The 19,963-nt window shown below is 41.2% G+C and overlaps 1 protein-coding gene and 1 long non-coding RNA gene across 2 annotated transcripts in view; one reads left to right on the forward strand and one right to left on the reverse strand.

Annotated features, from left to right (window-relative positions):
• The window catches only part of LOC123509981 (protein unc-13 homolog A-like), a 417,157-nt gene that overhangs the window by 368,587 nt on the left and 28,607 nt on the right, over window positions 1-19,963 (forward strand). The window contains 5 exon segments of the mRNA XM_045264620.1: window positions 7,911-7,985; window positions 9,409-9,414; window positions 13,413-13,632; window positions 14,937-15,057; window positions 16,648-16,754. Coding sequence (XP_045120555.1) covers window positions 7,911-7,985; window positions 9,409-9,414; window positions 13,413-13,632; window positions 14,937-15,057; window positions 16,648-16,754 — 529 coding nt within the window.
• Window positions 6,554-19,963, reverse strand: part of LOC123509984 — a 14,512-nt gene continuing 1,102 nt past the window's right edge. Inside the window, exon 2 of the long non-coding RNA XR_006676339.1 lies at window positions 6,554-6,603. This is a non-coding gene — a long non-coding RNA (uncharacterized LOC123509984). The remainder of the gene's footprint in view (window positions 6,604-19,963) is intronic.

The raw sequence follows: 19,963 nt of genomic DNA on the forward strand, positions 1-19,963 counted from the left end.
TGATAATAATAGCAATGGCTCATTTTATATAGTACATTTATGCTGGACTTTATATTGCACAAACGATAAAAGATAAATGTTTCAAATTAATTATGTAATTTGCTAATGTAAATGCACATTTCTTGCTCATGTAGTCGTGAAATATGACAGCACGTTTTTGCAGTATTTCCACATACGAGGAGAATTTTGTACTTTCGAAAGTTTTTATTTATTTATTTTTTTTTTTTTTTTTATTTATTTATTTTTTTTGTTCACGTGAAAAGAAGTGAGGTTATAGACAACGAATGACACACACACACACACACACACACACACACACACACACACACACACACACACACACACACACACACACACACACACACACACACACACACACACACACACACACACACACACACACACACACATGCCCGGTAGCTCAGTGGTTAGAGCGCTGGCTTCACAAGCCAGAGGACCGGGGTTCGATTCCCCAGCCGGATGGAGATATTTGGGTGTGTCTCCTTTCACGTGTAGCCCCTGTTCACCTAGCAGTGAGTAGCTACGGGATGTAAATCGAGGAGTTGTGACCTTGTTGTCCCGGTGTGTGTTGTGTGCCTGGTCTCAGGCCTATCCGAAGATCGAAAATAATGAGCTCTGAGCTCGTTCCGTAGGGTAACGTCTGGCTGTCTCGTCAGAGACTGCAGCAGATCAAACAGTGAAACAGACACACACACACACACACACACACACACACACACACACACACAACACAACACAATAAATTTACTCACGGTTATTTCAAAGCTTTCAACATTAATTTAATTTACGACATTGCTTATATTTTTTTCAATATTTTTCTCCGAAAGATGAGGAAGAAAACGAAATAAAAGCAACAATGTTACTTTTGGACTTAAAGATACGCCTCCACGGCTCCAGTCTGCAGGAAAATATCAGAGTTCAGATTTTGACATGAGCCGCGTTTCCCTATTCTGACCTTCTGGCTGTTTCCCTTTCCCTTTCCCTTTCCCCCGAAGTGTTTGTTGCCAGCGAGGATGAGTGGTGAGCCTGGTGTGTGCCCGTGTTGCTGTGTGGTGAGAGATGAGTTTGTGGTGAATAATTAATTAGGAATCAATGATGTGGTGAAAAGTGTATATCTGTGTGTATGACCTTTGTGTGGTGTGTGGTGAATGATGTGTGTGGGAATGTTAGTGGTGGTGAAAAGTGGTGTTCTTGTATGGTGATGATTTCTGGGTTGAGTGGCGCGTCTGTGGTGTTGCGTGGTGTGTCAGTGGTGTGTGCAGTGCCAGGGCTGTGCTGGTTGTGCTGGCTGCCGGCTATTGACTGTTGTTGTTGCTGCTGCTGGTGTTGTCAATAATGATGTGATGTGCCGCCGCGGCTTGTGTGATGCTTAACGCGTGGTGCTCATGTTGTGTTTTGCCGTTTTTCTTTTTTTTTTCCTCCTGTCTCTGTGTTGCTCTGGGCGTGATGTTACTCCTTCCTCACGTAACCTTCCCTCCGCGACCGTCCTCGTCCCCAGTTCCTTGTAAGTATGTGGTGTCGCGTCCTGGTCTGCGCGGGGGACAGTCTTGCTCTGGGGACCTCCTTTCCTCTCTCTTTTTGTGGCGTGCTGTCAAGACGTGTCACCGCAGGGAGCTCAGGCCAGCCTTAAGTCAGGTCATCCTTGAGACTGGAGTGCGAGATTCTGCAGCAGATAATAATAATAAAATGCGCGTTTATTTTGTTGTTTTCATTGGTATTTTGTTGCTCTGAAGGAAATCACCGTCACTGTCATTTCCTTTGCTCGTATGTTTTTTTTTTTTTTTTTTTTTTTTTGTAATTTTCTTGATCCGAGCGTGGCTGGTGGAAATGTTCTCCTTAAAGAGCAACAAGTCACGCTGGAAAAACTGTTCATCCCTCAAACGCGACATTTGGAAAACCTGTTGCCCTTTCAAGACGAATTTTTACACCAAACATTTCCAGCCCATAAAAAAAAAAGTAAGGTAGCTGCTTTTTCCTCGGAAGACTGACCACAGCCACCACTGAAGGTTGGGACTTACCGACCACTCATCTTTAGAAAAAATTAGAGTAAAAAAGCTGATCCACGGTTGATGACTCTCTCGGTATAATAAAAGAATTAACGTTTTTAAGGCAGTGGAAAGATGAAAAGATGGTCAGGTTTTTAAGCTGATGGGGAAGTACTTTTTGAAGATGGAAACCAATGTGTGTAATGTTTGGAGGTCAGCAAAATAATTCATGTAAACACGAAAGCAAAAATATTTGAAAATAAGTTTTACATAAGCTCTAGAATATATGTTTTTTGTTGATGAAAAAATATCATGTAGTTTTTTGTAGGTGAATAAAAGTCATGAATTGAAAACGTAAGGAAAACTCAAATACATAGAAGAACAATATCATATTCTTAATTTCTGAAGGAGAATAAAGCTCTTTTCACACAAAGTAAGGAAAGTAACCTTTGTTGATAAAAAGTCACACTTGTAATATTTGAAGGTAAAAAGATCATGCTTAAAAACGTAGAAAACTCGATTTTGAAGATAATCTAAAGGTCATAATTATAATCATAACACTAATATTTGTAGTCGTTTGCTTGCATTTTCCGGCGCTATATGACTCCTGTGTTGTGATGTTAAATCTAACTGTAAATATCTGTCACTCCAAAAGCGTTACCTTCAAAAGTCACTCGCGTCTCTAACAAGGTTTATTTTGCCTGGAGAGGATGAGCTGCAAGGTCCATCTGGCGTTCCCTGCGACACTCTTCAACGGCTCCGGGTTTTCCTCCGACCTTTTTCTTTTCTGGTCGTCGTCTTTTCTTTTTTTCTTCTCTTTTATAGCGTAGTCTCAGTTTGATGTTCCTTTTATTTCAGTTTTCGTGGGTTTTCTTCATTTTTCTTTATTTTTAATTGTGGTTTTATTTGCTTTTTTTTTATTTGTATTCTTTTTATGGTTGAGTTTGTGTTTTCTTCTGTTTTTATGTACATGTTCATAGTTTTCATATTTGGAGTTGCATTTTTTTTATTCTGTTTTGCTGCATCGTTTATTGCAGGATTTTTAGAACAAAGTTTAAACTCCCTCAGACTTTCAATTTCATTTCTATCTGAGTCATTTTACTTCTAACGTTTCAGTAGCTTTGCCCTTTTGTTTATTTATTTATGATCTCATTCTCAAAACCAATTTCTGCAAGTAGAAATACATAATTTTCAAATCACCTCCAATTTTCTCTTATTAGTTCACTCGATCGTGTTTTCCTTCGTGATCGTTTTCTATTTTGTTTTCGTGGGGAGACAAAAGAGAATCAAAGGTCCCGTCTCCTTCCCCTGGAGCCTGACTGTCCCCCGGCAGCTCTGTGTGGCGTCTGTGTGGTGCTGTGTGTAGGCTTTATGTTCCCTTACTTTTACGTCGCTCTTTCCTCCCCACTCCTGCCTCGCCCTCGCTTTTATCATCCATTCTCCCTCCCAGTGTCCTTCCTCCATCGCACCATCCTGTGTCTTGCCTTTCCCTGATTCCCTCTCACACCCCGCCCCATCCCCCGACACGCCTCCATTTGCTCCAGCCGGTCACCTTCCTAAATAGAGATTTTCAAGTCATGTTCTTTTCTCAGATTTCGCAGTTCTTTTTTTCCTGTTTAATTTTTCTTTTCTTTTTACGTGATAAAGTGTTGCACGTTTCTTATTTCACGTCATATTCAATTATAATTTTACTGTATTGTATTTCAGTAAATGTGCGCATTTCATAACACTTTTGCCCTTTTGCGTGTAGCCACGATAATCATTCATTGGTTTATTTACATGTGTAACTAATTAGTACACAAACATGTTTGCTATTTGTACTTTTATTTAAAATACCTTTTAGGTAAATTATACGAGAAATTATTTTAAGATATGAGAAAAAAAAGTTATCTTTCTTAATTACCTAATTTTCTTTGTAACTTTTCGTTGATTCAAAATTTCAAATTTCACACTCAAATCTTTCCTCCAACAAAATTTAACTTTCCCCCGTGACTTCATGACGTCACACCTCCACCCTCTCCATATCCCTCCTCCCATCCCATCCTCCCCCACCTGCCCATCCTTTTCCCTGGCCCTTCCCGTCCTTCCCTCTTACCCTCATTTCCCACCTCACTGCCTCTCACCCTCCCCGTCCTTCCTGTCTACCCTCCCGTGTTCCCCTCTGTTCCCCTCGGTGTACAGTTGTAAATAGCATAGCAGGCCGCTGTGAGTGTTGCCCGTGACAGTTTGATGCACGTGGCCCTAATTAGTTTGAGGTGGTGTTTGAAAGTTTTTTGCACTGCTCCCCGTAAGCACCGCGCTTTGGACGTATTAGTTACGCTAAATACAATATATCAGATTATTGGCCCAGTTACGTAGTATTGATTAGGCATCGGGCTCGCCGCGCCACGCTGACTGCTCTTCAAGACTTGATCTATTCAAGTAAACTTATGTTGACGTATTAATGAACTTGCATGAGTGACTGAGTTTGTTAGAGTGGAATCAATACGGTGAATAGTTCATGGATAATATTCAAACAGTCTGCAAAGTGGAATGTTTCGTAACGTGATAGTCATCCTTATGTGTTCCGTCTCAGAAGCTCCGAGCGCCTCCCCGGAATGTAATGTGTAGCGGAATTTCAGAAAGCGGTGGGGGCTGAAACACTGCCTTGCCTTCCTCTGTGAGAGTCTGTTATTGCGCTGCCTTAGTTCAATCAATGTTATTATTCTGAAGACAAAAACACATTACGACAGTTTAATGGAATAGTTGTTGTTTTTTTACTACAGTATTTATATCCCACCTTTGTGTTGACGTCATTGCTTTCTCTGAGTCACAACAGTAAACAAGACTGTAAAATGAAGACTGTAAATTGATCGCGCTCTTAACCCTTCATCTCTTCATTATTAAAGTTGATTGGCAGACTCGTTCTTTACTCGTGTATGTTTTTAGTGCCTTCCTGGAGCTCACTGTGGCCGAACAGTAGAAGCCAGTGAGTTTTAGGAAGCAGCGATCATTACGTGATTTTACTAATTTTCGTCGATCCACATTTGGAATTTAAATCACTGGCGGACAATAGATTCATTACTGACTGCGAAATTGCATCCACGCGTAAAACTTGCTTATTTATGACTTGATCAACGGTGAGTGATTACATTTAACTTCACTGAAACTCAAATCCACTAAGCGCTCATTGCTTTTAATACCTTCAAATGAAATATAGGGGGACCGTATTCTCAAACACTTCTGCGTCTTATCTGAATCACTTTCTGTAAGGTCTGGCAGTAGTTATTGCATTCCCAAGTGTGCTTCTGTGATTCCAGTAATAGTTTAACGAGGATTCTGCTTCATCAGCCGGAAAAACGCCCGAGAACTCGACTAATTATTTTGTCATTGAAATTAACAGCAAGAAACGTTAAAATACCAACTTTTTAACCGAATTCCTTTCCATTCAGTATTACAATGTCTCGGTCCCTCCTCATCTTTGGCAAGAGACTTACGACCTCTCCAGTTCCGTGGATCCTCTTATCATGTGATTTTGCCGTGTTCCATCGAGCGTGTGTGACTGAGTAGTGCAAAAAACTGACTATTCCCTCGCCCTTCCCTTCCTTCTCCTTTTGTGTCGACATTCCGGTGTTCGATTCACGGCTCTGTCTTCGATTTAACCTACAGCTCAATATTGGTATTCTGTGTACGGCTTATGTTCTCGTTTTTCTTGTTGTTGTTGTTGTTGTTGATGTTGTTGCATGTGTGTTTCTGTGTGCATTGGAGTGCTGTACAAGTGCCCCTGTAGTGTATGAGTTCCCTGTATCCAGCGTCATCACCATCTGTTCATCACCACCACTGTTACTTTTCAAGAATTCGAAGGAGTGCAATGAGCCAAGTACCGCCTTCTTCCGCTGTCGTTCTTATCACTTAGGTTGTATTTCGATACGTGTTTGTGTGTGTAGCGTGTAGCGTGAACACTTTCCAAATTATGGGAGGTGTGTCTGTTCCTTGAGTGTTCCTTTCCTCTGCTGCGTTTGAGTAACCCGTCTTAAATTTACTAAGTGTTTCAGTATGCGCTTCAATAGACTCCGCTCGTGTCTCAGTGATTCATTTGTATCCCTGATTAATGTATATCCCATCATACATAATTCCCTTTGAAATTCTCTCTCTCTCTCTCTCTCTCTCTCTCTCTCTCTCTCTCTCTCTCTCTCTCTCTCTCTATTAACTAATGGTATAAATATTCCAGGGTTTTTTTTTCATGCATACACAAACCTTATTCATATAACTTGGTTCACCTCTTGCCAAATTGCATGGGTTGCATTGCAGAAGGGAACGTTCAGCCCGCTATCCAGAGCATATCGTTCATCGTTTAAAGACTGGAGTTTGCTTTGGTGTTTTCAGTATATATTGGACCGATTTTTTTTTTTTTTTTCTCTCTCTCTCTCTATCTCATTTTTTTTAATCCCTTCTCCTTTTCTTTTTATGGTGTGTATATTTTTGCTTGATCTTTGAAAATGGAAACGTGTTGATGCAGAAGAGGCAACGAGTCTCTCTCTCTCTCTCTCTCTCTCTCTCTCTCTCTCTCTCTCTCTCTCTCTCTCTCTCTCTCTCTCTCTCTCTCTCTCTCTCTCTCCTTCTCACCTTTTTTCTTCCCTACCTTATTCCCCCCAATTTAGTCAGTTTTCGCATTTCTTCCTCCACCATCTGCTTCTCTCCTCCTCCTCCTCCTCCTCCTCCTCCTCCTCCTCCTCCTCCTCCTCCTCCTCCAAAACGGCCAGCTAATTTTGCTTTCTTCCTCTTTTTTATTTTTTCTCCCCCTCTGGAATAATTTGGATTCTCTCTTTTCCTTTCTATTCTTCCCCCTCCCTTTTCATTTCCTCTCCTTTCCCTCTCCCTCTTTTTATATATATTTTGCTATTCTTTCATTCACCTTATTTGTTTTCTTTTCTTTTGTTTTTCCTTTATTTTCATCCTTGCGTTGCTTTGTTTTCTCATTCCGTGAACACAAAGAAATTTAATAAAGATGAACGAATGAATGAATAAAGTAAGATTTCTTTTTATTATTATCCGAATCTGTGCAAGCATCTGGTTACTACTACTATTACTCTCTCTCTCTCTCTCTCTCTCTCTCTCTCTCTCTCTCTCTCTCTCTCTCTCTCTCTCGCTCTCTCACTGAATATTTCCTGGAATCAATACGTTTCCCATTTTCTGTCGTGGTATCGCAGAATTATCCACGTGTAAATAGAAAAAAAGTACAAAAAGAAAACGTGTTGCATCGGTAACGGGGAAGCACTTGACGTTATTCCATTTTCTATGACGGCTCAATTTTTGTATTAAGTGTAGAATCTTTTTTTTTTCTAGTGTTTGTATTTACGTATTTTCGCGGTTTTATTATTGGTTAAGGATGTTCATACTAGTGTCGAGTAATATTCAGGGTCCGTCATTATCATTCTTATCAGTCACTATCATTGCTTTCACTATCACTGTTAATCCTCTTTGTTTCCTGTACGTATGTATGTATGTAAATGCTGTATGGTTTTACTGTGAACGCTTGTTGTGAACTCAGTGTTTGTGTTGTACTGTTCTACATTAAGTCACCATCACTGTTCATCACCATCCCACTGTTGTGTTGTGCTGGTCATTGTCACTGTCACCATCATCACGTGCCATGTCGAGCCCCCATCGTTACTGTTCTCACCATTACCCTCAATACATTTTTCATCACATGCCCTTTTTTCCCCCATCATCACCTTCTTCCTGTATGCCTTTCATCCATCACACCGTCACCTCCCCTGCCAATCCCTGCTGAGCACACGAAATCCTGTCCCATTACCTTCCCTTCCAATGCCAAAGCTCAGAGTACAATGCGACTAATGCTTTCCATCTTTTCCCTTCCCTTCCTTCCCTTCTCCCTTCCCCTCGTTCCCTCCCTCCCCACAGACGATCGCTGCGACGAAGAGGAACGCCGGGCTGACCTCCGCCGTTCCCAGAGCCTCCCTGAACGACGAGGAACTGGTAAGTCTCCTTTGCCTATACGTTTTGCTTACATTGAAGGACTTATTGGCTTACTAGACTTACTTGCCTATCTCCACCTGACTCACGTTCTCAAGACTTTTTTTTTTTATTGTTGTGACTTCGATTGGTCCTTTTGTTTGCTTAGGAATTTAGTGTATAAGTGTTATTGTTTTTTCTCATGTATCTACACCCTTACTAATGTTAGTCACTATTTTTTTTTTTTTTGTCTTCTTTTGCCTTCGATCGTTAGGAATGACTAAAAACTGACATGCACACTTGCACGCACGCACGCACTGACACAGGCACACTCACACGCACACGCACACGCACACACACACACACACACACACACACACACACACACACACACACACACACACACACACACCTTACAAGACAAAGCTAAACTAGGATCCTTAATTTTATATCATATCAGTGTAAATGAAAACAAATCCCTCAATATAAGTAATGAGTTAACTTTTTCTTTTAAAAACTAAAAGACTTAAAAAAGAAATGAAACTGTAACATAGATTAACTCACTCTGGGAAGGGAGACATTTTGCTTCAGACTCACTTCTTTGTAGTAAACGTTGATATATGTAAAGAAAACTGAATTTAATCGCTTTGGTTATTAAGTGTGCTATCTTCCACTGTTTATAAGTATCCTTGTGGCCATGCTTCTGACTTCACTCGCCTGTCTTGACTTTACTGTGCTCCTTAAGTACTTGAAGATAACTTGGGTCACTTATGAAGTCATTTAAGTACTATCTTGCAAATTACTGGCCCGTGTGTACGTATGTATGTTCTTGCAATATCTTGTTGTTCTCCTGTCAAGTATTGCCTTGCGAGTGTCGCTTGGGACAGGTGTTCAAATCACACCTGTCCAAGTGTTACCTGTGGCAAGGCGCTACTAGTTGTGACGTCACGCTAATGTTGCTGTGCGTCACTAGCTGTTCTTGTAGAGGTCAAGTTCACGTTGCATACTGAGTGTGTGATGTCATGAACTTACCTTGGAGGGCTCAGGTCAAGGTCAGGTCAAGATGGCAGACTGTGTTACCAGAATAAGTGGCATATTTTTTAACATATTGATAGTGGTGTGTTTTTAGGGATTCTGTGTCAAAGCTTACTAAACCCACAAAGACTTCCCTCCAATGCACCTGAAACTATTCCTCGCTAACTTAACCTGGCTCAATTCATCACGGAGGGAAGTACTTGAGGGAATCTCGTGAGTGTGATGCTGAGACTAGGAGACTCACCCACGAGATAACGATACAGAATTTTATGACCACACCTGCTAGTGACTTGACCTGACCTGGCCTGACCTTATGAAGTGGGGTCACGGGCCGTAGGTGACCCTTTGATCTGGTAATTATTTTCTCACTTTTTCTCTCTGTGTCCCTCCTTCTCTCTCCCCCTCCGGCTAGGTCCCTGTAAGTATTGATTTTCCTACCTACTTGCTACCTTACTTCTTCTTCTTTGGACTCTTAATTACATATATTATCATTACTATTCTAATTATATCTTATCATTGCTATCAGTTTTTTGGGTGCTGTCTCTCTCAGTGTATACATTTAGAGTGAGAGGGACACGTTGTTTAGCATTAACCTCCTCCTACCCCTTTAGTTTTTAATGAGTGTTTCCCGTTCGCTGCTCTGGTCGGTAATCGTGGCTTTTTGTATAGTCCATTGGTTCTTATAGACTGAGGCACTGTGCTAGGACGTCATCGAGCTCTTATTTTGTACCAATTTTTTTTTTTTGTCATTATTATTGTTATTAGTTCACCACTGTCTTAATTCCTCAATTTTTAGATTCACAACAGTTTCTAAAGTTACTGTAGTCATGTGTAATAAATATAGTGTATTTATTCAGTATTTTCACCCATTTAGGTATTAGTTATTATTATTATTATTTTATTATTATTATTATTATTATTATTATTATCATCACATCACCTCATTTCTACCTTCCAATTTCCATCATTTCACATCACTCTTCTTCACTCTATCTTATCTCCACGTCACACTCACACCTGTCCCACCTGGTCACTGCTTAGCCAGGTGTTTCAGGCTCAGCTCCGCCAGTTAGTTGTAATAAGGGAAGAATGACACGTATTCATAATATAGAAAGAATGATAGGTATGTTATAACAGCTGTCCCTACATTCCTTACATTTTAATACTTCCATCTCTCTCTCTCTCTCTCTCTCTCTCTCTCTCTCTCTCTCTCTCTCTCTCTCTCTCTCTCTCTCTCTCTCTCTCTCTCTCTCTCTCTCTCTCTCTCTCTCTCTCTCTCTCTCTCTCTCTCTCTCTCTCTCTCTTTTTCTGTCTTGCTATTTCTGTTCTGTCATCTATTCTCTCTCTCTCTCTCTCTCTCTCTCTCTCTCTCTCTCTCTCTCTCTCTCTCTCTCTCTCTCTCTCTCTCTCTCTCTCTCTCTCTCTCTCTCTCTCTCTGCATTTTTTTCCTCTCACTGGTGACTTATTTTTCTTCTCCCATTCTTCCTTCTTGTCTCCCTCCCTTCTCTTCCCTTCCCTCTCCTTCTTCTCCTTCTCTTCCCTTCCCTCCGGCCGACACTACCTCAGCACCACATTTTTTTTCTCTCTCTCCCTTTCTGCCTCTTCCTCCTCTTCTTGTATTATTCCGTCTCACTACCTGCCTCTCCCTCCCTCTCCCTCTCTCCTCTCACGAGACAGGGATGGCTCCACAAGGATTACCCGTCCAGTAAAGCCGACCTTCCCTTCCTTACCTTGCCTCGCCAGTGCAGGTGAGCTAAGTAAGGCCGGGAAGGAAGGAGAAAATTTTTACCGGCAGGAGAAACAAGTCAATCCTGATACAAGTGGTAGGAATAGATTGAGAAATTGAACCGTGTGGAATTAAGGGTAAGGTTATGTAGGTAAAGATTTGTGAAGAGTAGGTAGAGATGGAAAATGTTTACTTGTAGGAGAATGAGATTAATTATGAAACCAGTGGATGGAGCTTAGAAAAATCGAGCACTTGGTAGTTAAAGTTAAGGTTAGGTATGTATGAAATTGAAGAAAACAACATATTTAGCCACAAAAGAAAAAAAAGATAGAAACGAAAGGAACTGCGTAATAGTATTAGGAAACTGAGGGTAAGGTGAGATAGGCAAAGATTGATGAATATAACAAAACGGTCAGGTTGGTAAAAGAGTAATGTTAGTGAAGGAAGAGTAAGGTAGGTAGAGAGGGAAGCTGATAGGCAGGTATTATGTAACAGGTAAAACATACAGGTGAGAGGATAGTGGGTTTTGTGGGTCAGTGTGTAAGCTGCAGGTAGATGGACAAAGAGAGAGAGAGAGAGAGAGAGAGAGAGGGGAGGGATTACATTTTTTTTTTATTTTCAGGAGGATAGTCAGTTTTTTATTACAGTTTTTCATAGGTATCATCACACTCGTCATATACACTCTCTCTCTCTCTCTCTCTCTCTCTCTCTCTCTCTCTCTCTCTCTCTCTCTCTCTCTCTCTCTCTCTCTCTCTCTCTCTCTCTCTCTCTCTCTCTCTCTCTCTCTCTCTCTCTATATCCCAAATCGTTCACGTTATCTTTATTTTCCTTGGATATCATTTGTCTCCTCACTTCATTTTCTTATTTCTTATCCATCCTGGGCCTGTGCATGATAAGTGTACGTTACTCAATGTTTGAAGGGTGTGACTCTCTTTTTTTTCCCTCTCCCTTTCACTCTTGTTCTGGCTCTCTCTTTATGTACAATACTTCTCGGTGTGGTGTTGACCGAAGTGTTGCCTCAGCATGTATTGTGTAGCAGTGTTCCTGTTGCCTGTGTACCTTCCATCCCACCCCCCATTGACTCGTAGCATTACACTACATTGCATCACACACTCACCCTCTCTATTCTCCCCCTCCCTCCTCAGTGTCACTCTCTTTCCCTGCCTCCCTTATATATATTTTTTTTTTCATCTCTAGTTTTGCGTTGTATTTACCAGCTGTCAGTTATTTGCGTTCACTCAATGATGTTTGGTATTCAGTTCCCTTTTTATATTACCATCAAAACTTCATGTCTCTGTCAGCTTCCAACTTTCAGGCATTGTTAAGTCCATTTGTTGTGAGAATGTTTTCAGCCCCATCCGTTTTTTTGTGTGTGTTTATTTTCTCTCTTTTTTTATTGTATTTTTATGGTTGTTATTTTTTATTCATCTTTTTCTATTTTTTTCCTTCTTCCCTCTTCATTTTTTTTTTTAGTACAGTTTCCCGTGTGGATGTTTGTTCTCTTACCCTTTACTTTTCCTCCCTTCTCTTATTCCTTTGTTTCTCTTCGCATGTTTTCTCTCTCATAACCTCATTATTTTCCATTCATTCTTTCGGCAGTGTTTTTAGGTTTGTTGTTGTTTCCTTAATTAATTGTTGATTTGTAAAGAAAAGTTTACCCCTTTATTTGCCAAGCCTCGAAGAAAACGGAACCTGGTGGCTGTTGTTGTTGGGGTTGTATGCATAATCAAAGTAAAATAAATAATAATAACAACATTCTCTTCCGTTTCTTTGTGGACTAAAAGTAAATGATTAAAACCCGTTAAATTTACGTCTAAACGCAGCCTGAGTGAAACGTTCCTAATCTGTTCGCCATAAATTCAGTGTTTTTTTTCGTTCATGTGTCTGAGTATAAACTGTAAATAATATACATACTTTTTTTTAACATATACTAGCAGTGCACTTTGGTTAGTGAAGGTTTTATTCTCTTTTCTAGTTGTTTCTTGACGCAGCTCGTGTATATATTTATATGTCAGTTATTCATACTTTAAGAATTAAGTTATTTAAGATAAGTTTCTAATTATTAAGTAATGTTATTTTTGTCATTTCAAGACTATTTAGTATTTCATTATCATCCTCATCATAGTTCACGGAGAGGGGTCATGCTCATGTTATCATTATTATTATTATTATTATTATTATTATTATTATTTACTACAAATTCATCCTATTCATTCTCTTAATACTCGCATTCGATTTTTGGACAAGAATTTTCCTCCTTGCATTAATATTTATCTTTATAAAATTCATAAAACTCTACGCATTTTTATTTACATATTTACATACATTAATCTTATCATGATTTTGTTATGGTCACATATTAATTATTTCTTTTCCTTCGTCATGTATTAGAAAATCACAAACATCCTAAACATTATCCATGTAGACTGCCCTTCACCACTCCACCATCACCACAACCACACCTTTCACTACATCATCATCACCTTTCGAATCACAACACCGCTACCATCACCACCATCGTCATGCCACCTCCTCATTACTACCACCAATCAGATCACCACCACTACAAACCTACCACCACCCATGATACAACCATCGCCTCGCCACACCCCACCACTAGCATACAATCACAACCACCAGCGGATACTAACACCTTTCCCTGCCACGCTTCCCTCCCCTCGCTCCTGTAGAAGATGCACGTGTACAAGAAGACCCTGCAGGCGCTTATCTACCCGATCTCCTCCACGACCCCGCACAACTTCGTGATGTGGACGGCGACCTCTCCCACGTACTGTTACGAGTGCGAGGGGCTGCTGTGGGGCATCGCGAGGCAAGGGGTGCGGTGTGTGGAGTGCGGGGTCAAATGTCACGAGAAATGTAAAGACTTGCTCAATGCCGACTGCTTGCAAAGTGAGTGTCAAGTTACATTTTTTGATATTTTCCTTATACTTACTCTCTTCTCTTCTCTTTATTCTGATTCTTGTTTCTGTTCATTTTTCTAAGCGTTCAGTAACGATGCATTTCTCTCTGTCTGTGTGTCTCTCTCTCTTTCGCTCTTTATTTTCTATTACTTTTTTTCCACTTCTTCATTTAAATCAAATATACGAGTGTTATTCTTCGTCTTTCTATTATACTCTCCTTCTTTTTACTCTCCTTCTTTTGTACGAGTAGACATAGTACACGTTTGAATGGCGTACAATATACAGGAAGGAAAGAGGAAGCGTTCCCTGGGTAGTATTTTTGTTAGAGATAGTTATGTAGTATTTGGGATTTTTACCTCTGGCTTTTGATGTCGCTACATTTTGGAGTGGTTGTGTTTAGCAGATATTATATTCTTTGTGTGTGTGTGTGTGTGTGTGTGTGTGTGTGTGTGTGTGTGTGCAGATTTTTTTCCTTTCTTTCCTTTTTTATCCTTTGTTTAGGTTTTGTATGTGGCTTATTCGGCTTTGGAGATAAGCAGCTTTGAGAGAGAGAGAGAGAGAGAGAGAGAGAGAGAGAGAGAGAGAGAGAGAGAGAGAAGAAAGAAAGAAAGAGAGCATTAATCAATACACATTTACATTTTTACCTTACTTACCTCCATTAGTTAACGAAATGGTAGCAATAAAGGTGATTAATGAACTAGGGAGCCGTTAATTGCTTGTCAAGTCACTGGTAGTTACAAAGCGTTACAAAGTTAATACAAAAATGTCATAGTCTTTCTTTAAACTTGATCTCGTTTTCTGTTGTCTCTTTTCTTCTTGTGTGTTTTCATTAATTGTTATTCTTTTTTGTTAGTCTGTTTTGGTGTGTATTTTTGCTCCCTGTTTTATATTTCTTTGTAACTGGTTGGAATATTTATAATGGTAATACCGCCTCTATTTTTAGTCTTTCGTGTGTGTGTGTGTGTGTGTGTGTGTGTGTGTGTGTGTGTGTGTGTGTGTGTGTGTGTTACTCCGTCTACAGTACAGTAATGAAAAATACCTTCCCTCTCCTCCTCCTCCTCCTCCTCCTCCTCCTCCTCCTCCTCCTCCTCCTCCTCCTCCTCCACTGTTACTACTACCACCACCACATAACCTTTCCCCGGGCACCTATTACCCACACCACCACCGTTCTCACGCTCACCACCCTCATCACTCACTCACTCTATCACCTTTGCCTTCACCAACCTCTCCTCTTTCACCCTCGACCTCTCTTTCTCTTCCCCCCACAACCTCCCGCCTCTCCCACGCCCTCAGGAGCCGCCGAGAAGAGCAGTAAACACGGTGCTGAAGATAAAACCAACAACATCATCGCGGCTATGAAGGAGAGGATGAAGAAAAGGGAACTCGAAACTCCAGAGATATTTGAGCTGATCAGGTAAGAGAGAGAGAGAGAGAGAGAGAGAGAGAGAGAGAGAGAGAGAGAGAGAGAGAGAGAGAGAGAGAGTGGTGGTGGTATGAAGTGAATCGTAAAGACTGATAGATAAGCACATGTATTTTAATTTAACTGAGTTTTAAAGGTCAGTTTGGTTTTTGCTGCAACGCCCACTAGAGAGAGAGAGAGAGAGAGAGAGAGAGAGAGAGAGAGAGAGAGAGAGAGAGAGTGTGTGTGTGTGTGTGTGTGTGTGTGTGTGTGTGTGTGTGTGTGTGTGTGTGTGTGTGTGTGTGTGTGAACTTTATAATATGAAACAGTAAAGTAATGATTGTTTACATATTTCCTTTATTTTATAAGATACTTTCTAATATATCTTCTGTTTGCCTATATTAAGTGATGATGGACAGGGACTAGTTACCTGTCTTTCATCAAGATCTCATTATCCATCTCACCTGAACCTGAACATTAATTACACCGGCAGGTGTCTACTTATACCTGTCTTTGGTTTTAGATGAGTCAACACAAGCACATGACAGTATCAATAGTTTTAGTGCAGTAAAAGTTAAAAATAATAAAAAAAGAATCTGGCATTGCTTTATGATATTTTTGTGTAAGATATCACAAACAGCAATTATCCTTTCAAAACACATGGGTGTAATCATTCATGTTTCAAGTGTGATGGTATAATAACTAATCTTACCTGTAATTATAGCTATTAATATATATTCTTGTTTGATCTCGATTTATACATAATTATGACGAGACAGGCCCGAGGCAATCCAGCGACGGGTAGACAAAGGGTAACGTTACAGCCTCATTATTTTGCCCCAGTCAGGTGAGGCACAGCGGAACCATAAATTACAATAGCCCCGGGTATTAATAGTTGCCGTTATTATATGTATTCATGAAGTACGAGAGGCGTGTATTAATGTTGAGTGATGGGAGGGAATGGATCATAGGAAATTGTTAATGGGTGGCTTTGCTATTTTCTAAACTGTAACTGAATTTGTTACCATTCTTTGTTTTCACGTTATCATAGAACTGCGTGTAATTCATCTTTGTTTTTTGTTTTTTTGTACCTAGTTGTAACTTCCACTTGAGTCACAGTACGTAGCATTAATGACACCATCCTCTGTTACAGAAAAATTTATTCATGCTATCAATTTCAGTACAAATATAAAGCCATCATGTCGCCTCACTCTTTGCAGTACTTGATCTATCTATTATTGGGTTTGTTTGTGTATTGAGTTGAGTGCCGCGGGTAGTAGAAGTATTGACTCGGCTGATGCATCTTGGCGGCACGGTAACACGTTGCCTGGAGTGCGAGTGTAGTGGAGTGGTTCATGGAGTGGCCGCAGAGGGGGTGACATCGGGCGGCACACTCATCCTTCCCTTACAGAGCGATGCCTCAACAAAACCACAGTCAACACCACCACCACTCCTGCCCTCACCCTTCTCTTAGTATACTCCTCCCTGTCCTCCTCTGTTCACACACCAGTAGTTTTGACACTTGGGTATGAGGGCACGCTGCCCCCCTCTCTCCCCTCCCCACGCCTCTCCCTCAGAGATGAACACTATTTCTCCAATAACTAGGGATGTCTTTGGCGTGGAGGACAAGAGTCACGTTGGTCACATGATGTCAGTGAACCAGTCGGTGCTTGACGGAACCAGCAAGTGGTCCGCTAAGATTGCCATCACAGGTTTGTTTGGTTCGCGCCCTGCTTCTCTTTCCTACTCCGTCTGTCTCTGGCTTTTCTTGTTTTTCTTTTTTTATGATTTATTTTTGTTCTTGATTTCGCTGTTTATTTGATGATGTTTGTCTGTCTTGTGCAGCGTTACTCCCAGTGCGGCATATCTTTTCTCCTTCTCTCCTGCTTTTCTCTCTCTCTCGGCCTCGTCCCCTCCAGCCCCTCCCGTGCGGTGTTGTCCCGTGTGGCACCTTGGAGGTGCGAGGCGAGAGGCACCTGGCACCGCGGCACCAGTGGATCCTCCGACTCACCTGAATAATAAGGCTTTTTAGGGTGTAGGCGAGTCGGATGTCCCACAGGCATCCTAAAAATAACCCTTTCAATGAGAATTTCAAGTAAAGATTAAGGATTCGTTTTCTATTGGAGAGGAAATGTGAGATGGGTTGGAAGGTGATCAGGTGGCCTCTCGTCTTGTCTCCTGAACACAGACTACTCATGATCTGATCTGCAGGGCGCCCAGGACGTCTTCAGGAGAGCAGAGAAGCTTCAGGGGAAAGTTTGTTGTAAATTTGTTGTATTTGCTTTGGTTTTGTATTTCTTTATATTTACTTGCCTCTTTTATTCTCTTCCATTCCCGTTTTCTCATTGTTATGTGTCGCCCCGCCGCCATGTTGTATTATTGTTTTGCTGTGCGTGTGTGTGAGTGTCTTGTCTTTGTCGTTATCGATGTTCTTTTTTTGTAAGTTGCCTTTATTTTCTTTTAAAGGGACAATGTTGCTGAATGTTTATTATTCATCTCTTTTTTTGAATGTGCTTCTCCCGCAGGATGACTTTCAAGGTGGATCCAGATACTCATATTGATTCCCTTGAGAAAGCCGAGGATAACGTGTTAGAAGGGACCTCCCATTGGTCCTGCAAGATAGCGACTACAGGTCAGACAACACGTGTACATAGAGACACAAACAAAGCATGGAGGATAGAAGTATGGATGCAGGTGGCGGGGTGGTGGCCTCTCCTGCCGCTTATTATTATTATTTCTTTTTTTTACTTTTTTTTCTGATTGCTCATTATTATTACCCTCTCCTATTCCTTAACGCTGAAAGTCTTATCCTTTTTTTTTTCCTCGCTCCTTTGTTCCTCTGACCATTCCTGCGCCGCCTTGCCTCCTCCCCCCACCTAGTACGATTACTTCTACTACTACTGCTACTATTACTATTACATTTAGCGGCTGACACTCCACCATTACTGTACTGCCACCAGATGTCAGCACACTAGTATCCTCCACTGGCCGGCTGATGGCAACACCCGTACTGTAGAACTTGAAAAACTTCATATTCTATTTTATTATTACTAACTGAATGGAATTTTCACCCCCCACTTTTTTTATTTCTCTAATTGCTTATTATTTCCTTGTCTTTATCTCTGTCTTGTACTCTTCCTCTTCTTTCCTTCCCTGACGGTGATTGCTGCCCCGCTGATCGCCTGACTAAAAACGATTCACTGACTCGCGACCGGTAATTGAATAGTTCCGATCCTGTAAATCTTAATTTCTCGCCATTTCAGTTTGGTTATTTCATCATCCAATATCATTATCAGTTGACCTACTGCTCTGAAGTACGGAAAAATTTTATTAATTTGAAGCTTGAATTAAAAACGACTGCGTATCCAAGTGTTCGCTCTTAGTTATTGATTTTTTTTTCTTGTTTTCATTTTCTTAATGTTTGTCTTCAAGATATTGTGTGTTTTGTGGGAGGTACAGGCGATAGGACGTGTCAGCAGGGCAGCCAACCACCACTCGGACCAATAAACACCCTCGCTGTGATTTGTCTTTTTTTTTCTTCTTTTTTTTCATGGGCACCTTCTTCACAGAAAATTTTGCCCAAGTTAAAGCAACACATGAAGTTAACCTGCCTGATTCTTACCCCTAATTAAAAAAGACAGTAAGAACAAGAAGTAAAGAGACAGGGTAACAAAAAGACGCCATGCGAGCCTAATTATAGCAACACAAAGTTTTTCTAACTAAAATTTTTGTCAGTCTCCTAAAAGTGATAAATAACAATAACTGATAAGGACACCCGTAGTTTAAAAGAAAATGGGGATCTGTTTGCCAGCAAGCGTCCCCAAGCTACCGTGTGAGTGGCATGGCGCCTGGCTGTCCAGAAGGCTTACATTTCTGACCCACCTCGTTCAGCACATTTGAGAAAGCATGAACGCATGTTAACTTCATGAGAAGAGCGTTGGATGACTCCCGAGTATACATTCTAAAGAGAGGAGAGAGACATTTTGTGCCGAGTTACCCACGCTGAGTGAGATAATAGCATCGCAACGCCATCCCTGCCGCACCCGCAACGCTGTGACGTCATTACGTTTATTCCTTTGTAGAAACCTGTGCGTGACTTTTTAAACTGGATATTGCTCCGTTGTAATAGTTCTTATCAAACATCCAAAACCTCTTCTTATCTACAACTTAAACTAATGAAAAATTAATCTTTGGTATCTACACGTGAAGACAGCGAGTCACGTCGCAGCGGGAAAACTGATAGCGTCATGACACCAACTCATGGTGCCATAGTTTTCCGTGAAAGCGTCACGATGGGAGGCCGAGGAAGGGGCGGGTGGCCTCCTTATTCCTCCCTCCTCGCTGGTTGTGACCATGTGTGTGACGCTCATGTAGTCCGTGGTGCGCGCAAGCTGCTTCCCGCTCTCCACGCCCTCAGCACACCGCAAGCTGATTCCATCACTGATAGTTCACCTCCAATAATGAGTTTTTCCTCACTGACGGCCGTAGTGTGGCGGCGGCCGACATAAATGGCGAGAAGCAGCATCACTCAACCCGTTTTCTTCCTGGATCAGAGAAAACAGACAAACGTTGGGGATTGCGAGCCAGACATACGTTTTCTTGATTTCATTTTCCGGGAAGAAAACGGTGAGGAAATGGTTCACTGTAAGCTGTGGCTGCTATCACCCCACGTCATTTTGTGAGTAATAAAGAGTCAGTTGATATGTAGTGTACTTATGCCACAGCAAGAACCAATGGCGCAGAGCTGGGATGGCGCGGCTACCAGTCCATGTTGTGATCTATTATCCTAACCCGAGCGTTGACCTGCATGTGGAATTATGAACACCACCTCTTTGATGATGATGACTGATGATGGTAATGATGATGACGCCGAGCATTGTATTGATGAGGGTGACACAACACCACCACCACCACAACAACA

The sequence above is a fragment of the Portunus trituberculatus genome, chromosome 28, assembly GCF_017591435.1.
Source record: "Portunus trituberculatus isolate SZX2019 chromosome 28, ASM1759143v1, whole genome shotgun sequence".
Classification (NCBI taxonomy): domain Eukaryota; kingdom Metazoa; phylum Arthropoda; class Malacostraca; order Decapoda; family Portunidae; genus Portunus; species Portunus trituberculatus.